The following is a 6000-nucleotide window of genomic DNA, read 5'->3' as shown; positions in this document are numbered from 1 at the left end:
GTGAGCTCCTCTGTGGCTCGGCAGCCTGCAACAACCGGACACATTTTCTGGGAATATGATTCCTCATCCATAAGAATAGATTTTCTTGATATCAAACTGAGACTGCATGAAGAAATAAAATGACATGGAGGAGAATTCACACAGACCTTTGCTATTGCAAGCGCCTGTCTTACGAGCTGTGATTAATGGCAATAATTCTGTCATCCCTTCTCTCTCTGAAATGCTAGCTTGCTAAAGGCACTCATGCTCTGGGCTTAGCACAGACAGGGTCATAGGCGACCATAAGTCAGGACTTTTTTTTGGTAGCTTACCCAGAGAGGGAGTTCACTAATGATCATCCCTTTCTCAAAGGGAAGAAAAAAAAAAAAAACGGAAGCAGTTATCAGTAGAAATGTCATAGAGAAGTTATTTACACCGCTAACTGCCCATCCAGGTAGCCTGTTAGCAGTAGCTTACAATGACAGGAGTTCCCCCAGCAATAATAATAATAATAATAATAATAATAATAATAATAATAATTTCATTACATATGAAGCTACTGAATTTCATTTGGCTGGTAAGAAAAAAACAAGTTGGGAAAGGAGAATTTTTTAAAACATGTATTCAAAATCTTCACGCAATTAAGATATTCTGTGTACAGGCAGAATGGTGCTTGTCCTGCATCTAAAGCAGCTCTCCCATCCCTCCACGACCCACTAAGCTCTCCAGAGCACTTCCAGTCTGAACTCTGACATGGGGGAAACAAAACAGGTGAGATTTCCTAATCCACGGTTTCTGTAGGAAACATCAGATCACACAGCTCAGCGTCATCTTTGACATAAACAAGACTCCATTGACACAGATCACAAGACAATTCTCCAAACTCTTTTTCACCGTCCCGGCCAACTTTGGGGTGAAAGAATAATAAATTCCACAGCTAATCCTTAAAAGCTCTTTACACTACACAGGAAGACTTAACCAAATGTACACATACGTGGAGACTTCAGAAAGTTTGCGTAAAATGAAATTACAAGTAAGTTTATTCTGGGACATAGTATTTAGAAACCCATGCGTAATTCTTCCATACTGGACATTTTCCATGAACTTTTCGAAAACCCCACATACACATAGATTTCAAAATTATTAGAACCAAAATAAACTTATTTTTCGTTCCATTCCTCCACCAACTCTCTGCAGCATCTTTGTATATATGCCTCTGTGTGTGTGTGCGTGTGTGCAGTTCCTTTAAACTTTGTTCAAATATAGACAGCTATAAGCAAAAGCATATAATTCTTAGAAGAGATCTGCAAAATGTGGCGGATCCTGTCCTTCCTGTCCAGTCTTTTAAGTCGGAGAGACATCAGGAAGACCTCAGCCATAACTCTCCATTCAACAACAGGGTTTCAAAAATCTTAACTGGTCTGCAAAGTTTAGGAAGATTTGGGTAGGGGGAAATTTTTTTCAAATGAATAGTACAGAAAAGGTATTCACCTTGCAGAATTCAATGCAATAAGAGACAGCAGACAAATGCAACACACAACATGCACATACTTACAAGTTACAAGGCACGACGGACAAAGAAGCCAAGACTAACAAAGCGTTTCTGTTCAGAGTGGAGTCAAAAGGATTACTGGACACATAGAACCCCTCTTCTTTTTTTTTTCCAAAGAAAAAGAAAACACTTTGGAGGCAAATGTAATCCAAGCTTTTAATCGGAACATGAATGTTCTCCTTTACAACTTGTCCACAATATCTTAGAAGAGTTTCTAATTGTTATTTTCTACCACTGACATTTCATGACAACATACACGAATAAGCACAGAGAAGAGACTTCGAGGCTGTGAGTTCTGCATGATTACTGCAATCTACTGTGTCTCACACAAAGTTGTTCACAGTGGGGCCTCAGACAGATATCCTGTATACAGTTTACAAAGAGGCAGTAACAGGATTCCCAGGGAGCATGGGGGGCAAGGCCTGAAGCACAGCACACAGCAGGACTGGACTTCACAAAATGAAACTGATGGAGATCGGATGTCACCGATGGAGGAGCCACACCACCTGCCTCAGCAGAGAATGACACCGTCTACATGGGACGCATAAATACGAGAACGTGTGCCAGGCAGAGCCAACACCTTGTTGCCCTCTGTTTCACCTACAGAACACACAAGAATCCTGCAAGGTAACAAACCCAAAACTAGAGGTGTGGGAATCTTTTAGGTGTGTATGTAACTTCTGTCAATGCTCATGGAAGTATTTATCAACATCCTAGAGTTTGGAAAGTAAGGAACAAATTGAGTTCTTGTAGGCAATATGGCATTAAAGTTTCATATAAAACAAACACATAGTTCTCTTATTTAGTGCAAAGAAATAGAGCAAGTAAGAAATAACACTATAAATCTAACTTCTTTCTTTAAAAGAAAATGCGCTTATGTATTCATAACATCTATTAAGGGAACTGGGAAACTGGAAACCTGAATATACAAGCCCTGCAAAAGCATCAGGCCCCAAGTTCACCACTTGTCATGGAATTGTTAAGTGGGGAGAAGGGAAAGGCATTTCCTTGAATTTTGTTTCCAAAGGAAAAACTGAAAGTGAATAAATGCCATCTTTATAAAATAAAAATTCATATCCATAATTCTTCATTGTTATCAGAAAAAAGGAGTCATTAAATTCTCTTTATGGTATGACATAAGAACACACATCTAAGGGGTTGGGATGGATATGGCTGCGTGTATGTAAACACAAAGAGAGAAAAATTAATTTTTAAGTAATCACAGAACAAAGTGTCCAGCACTATGATAGGAAAATCTACCAAAAAAATTATGCTTAGCAGCAAAATCAATCACCTACTGGCCAAGAAGATAAGCCCTACATTATTCTAAATTAAGTGTACTTCATTACTCCAAAACGGATTATTATACCAAGAATCACATGGATAACTAGAAACTCAACCACATACCATACTATTTCATTCTTACTTCTGAAAGAAAAAAAAATACTAAGTAATTCTACTTTTTTTAATAAACAACCATTCCCATAAAATAACTTGATACTAATGTTAATCATAAAATCTGATTTTAATTACAGAGCTAAAGTGTTCAAAGACTATTCCAAAATATTACAGAAAATAAATGATAACTATAATTTTTATACTCTCCATCTATTTGCCTATGAAATTCCCAAGGAAAAACAGAAATTTCACTTTTCATTAGTAATATAAGCAATCAAATGTGAATTGACAATCATGTGAAAAAGATAACACGCGATATAAACTTCCTGGTGATTGTGGCCTTTTTAAATGAAGCATGAATGAGCACCAGTCTTACCCATGTAATGTACAATGGAGCAAGAGATTCAATGCGATTAATGGAAGTTTACAGCATATTCCATTATAATCCAGATACACATTATGGCTTCTCATTTTGAAAACAAGGATAAATAACACCTTTATAATGAACAAAGGCCAAAGTCATCTATAATATGCTTTCAGTATCATCAAGGAAGCCATATAAAGAGGAAATTCTAAAGTTCATGTATTTTTCTACTAGAAATGATGATACTTCATTAAATTTTCTTAAAAAAAAAATTCCTCTCTGAGAAGTGGGTAAGTGGTAGCAATTTTCAGGACAGCCAACTAACTGGCATGACACAGAGGAATGTCTATAATGTTAGGATCGGATTATCTAAAATGTCTTTCAAAAGAAAACGTCAAGAAATGAGCTTACCATTAAGATTTTCATGTAAGTACAGGTGATTATCAATGAACTCATAACTCTAAAAGGAAAAATCTAATATATCTTTCCATTTCCTACAGATCAGCTGAAAAAAATTCTTAAAAATAATATCAATTTAAAACTTTCTAAATATTCAAATGCATGCTTTGGAAATCCCACAGCACAGCTGGGGAGTGAATTTGAGTTTATTAGATAGGCTGACGCAATGAGGAGGGAAGAAAAAGGAGAGAAGGTGGTGCCAATTGCATGTGGGAAAGCCACAGCTGGAGATGCACCTCAGCTGTCTGGAAGTACACAAACACAGTGACGGTGTCTGAATTCAAGAACATCTTCAGTTCAGTGATGCACGTGGGGTTCATACAAGAAAAATTATGACCTGGGAAAGACCCTCACATTGTTTGTAATAAATGATTCCATGGCCAATGCATTAAGGTGATATTCCAATGACACCTGGGCAAGCTTAAATCTCTGCTTACCTGTTCTTACTGTAATCGGAAGAACTCACATAATTTTTGATGTAACAGAACCTAAAGCTAGAACTGCGAAAGATGACATTTTTCAGTAGTCACAGCTCTAAGTGGTCAGATTACTAGTCAACCAGAACTTGGGCCAAGATGAAAGGTTATTTCTGATAGGGCAGGTAAGTCACATGCTAAGCAGCTCAAACGTAATTGACCTGAGAAAGCACTATGACCCACGCAGCCCATTCTTTCCTCCTACCCCGCCCCTAGTTTTGACATCTCATGGTACCACTACAGGTTACAGGAGCTAACATTAAGCAGAGGAATGTACTCATATCAACAGACCACAAAGCAGGGCAGGTCGACAGAAGGCAAACAAGAGGCAGGACAAGCTGCTCTATTGGAGTATGACCATCACTATACATATCCCAGATTCTCCATCTCACTCCGGTACCGCTGTTCCGACACCTTGCTTTTATGCTGCTTGCTCTCCAAATGCTGCCGGAATTCCATCTCCTCGCCAGCCCCAACATTGCACATTGAGCAGTAAAACTGGCCACTTGGAGTAACACACATGGCGAGATCGCGGGGAATCCTTTGCCGAGAACGGGGATTGAAGTAAGGACCTGCTAGAGCGAGACAAAGTGAGATCATCAAAACGCACCAGAGGAATGATGGGCCAGTCGGTTATCACTGTAATCTGCAATTCAGAGTTCATATCATGAAATTCACATGCTGCTAACTTTAAATAAATGTGAGGTTAGTGAGTTTTTTTATATAGGCACAATCTAAAAAGATAAAATGAGTTTTCCAATTGTTGCCAAAACATCACTGCAGAGCCACACAGCAGAGTTAAAACCCACTCTCTAAATGACAATCTCCTTTAAAGGTAAGAACAATTTGTAAAATACTTTAGTTGCTAAGCATTGTATCAAAAGTCTTATAATCATGTCACTTTCAATCTGTGAATTCTACTTTAGAAAAATATACTCAAGGAAAAAAACAGAGAGATTTACTAGTAAGGAAATACATTTTAGCACTGCTTAAAGAAGCAAAAACTAGGGGAAAAAAGAGATCCACAGCTGGTATTTGGAAAACAAACCAATGAATGCAGCTGAACTACGCAGGCACTAACCATGCCGCAGCAAAGCTGTTACCACATAAATGTATGGCTCTTTACATCATTAGTAAACCAAGCATAGCATAAAATATGATTTCATTTCAATTTTATAGTAGTCATATTTATGACCAGATTGGGATGACAAATGGAAAAAAATGTTGATAACTATTAATAATTTCATTTTCTTTTCTTCATATTATTGATTTCTTAAGCTGAACCATTAGTTCATTTAACTTTCTAATTTTCTTTCCTAAGAATAAATACAACATGCTTTCCTCAAGATACTGCTTTCACTGCATCCTACAAGGTCTGCTCTATTTTCATTACCATTTCGTTCCAGAAATTTTTAATTCCCAGTGTGATATTTTCTCTGATTCGTAAGCTATATAGAAGTGTTTCGAAAAGTCCCAAATAAAAGTGTTCTTTGTTTTTATGTTGCTATTGTTGACATCTCCTTTAATCATACTTTGATCAGAGAATAGAATTTTACTACCTAATATCCTAATATTATCCTAATATTTATTGTATCTGATACTAATACAGTTACGATGATGTTTTAACAGCGACAAACTACATGGTCCCACAAGGTTTGACAGCCTGGTGGCACCAAGGCCATTTTAGCGTGCACAGCCCTCTCCACGGTGTAGCACAGTGACAAGGTCAGCTAGCCACACATGTCTGAGAAGCCATCCCTCTCACCAAGCAA

At 37.6% G+C, this 6000-nt stretch overlaps 1 protein-coding gene across 2 annotated transcripts in view; it reads right to left on the bottom strand.

The window, feature by feature from the left end:
• Positions 1-859: 859 nt before the first annotated feature.
• The window catches only part of ZMAT3 (zinc finger matrin-type 3), a 34420-nt gene continuing 29279 nt past the window's right edge, over positions 860-6000 (bottom strand). The window contains exon 6 of one of the 2 annotated variants that reach the window (XM_041003098.1): positions 860-4803. In XM_041003098.1, coding sequence (XP_040859032.1) covers positions 4592-4803 — 212 coding nt within the window. In that variant the 3' untranslated portion in view covers positions 860-4591. The remainder of the gene's footprint in view (positions 4804-6000) is intronic. The other variant, XM_041003099.1, reaches the window with a different exon arrangement.

Source organism: Ochotona curzoniae, unplaced genomic scaffold (assembly GCF_017591425.1).
Source record: "Ochotona curzoniae isolate NIBS_2020 unplaced genomic scaffold, NIBS_Ocur_1.0 scaffold_2587, whole genome shotgun sequence".
Taxonomy (NCBI): Eukaryota; Metazoa; Chordata; class Mammalia; order Lagomorpha; family Ochotonidae; genus Ochotona; species Ochotona curzoniae.
Note: the sequence above shows the minus strand (reverse complement) of the source record. Positions and strands in the feature narration are given on the sequence as shown.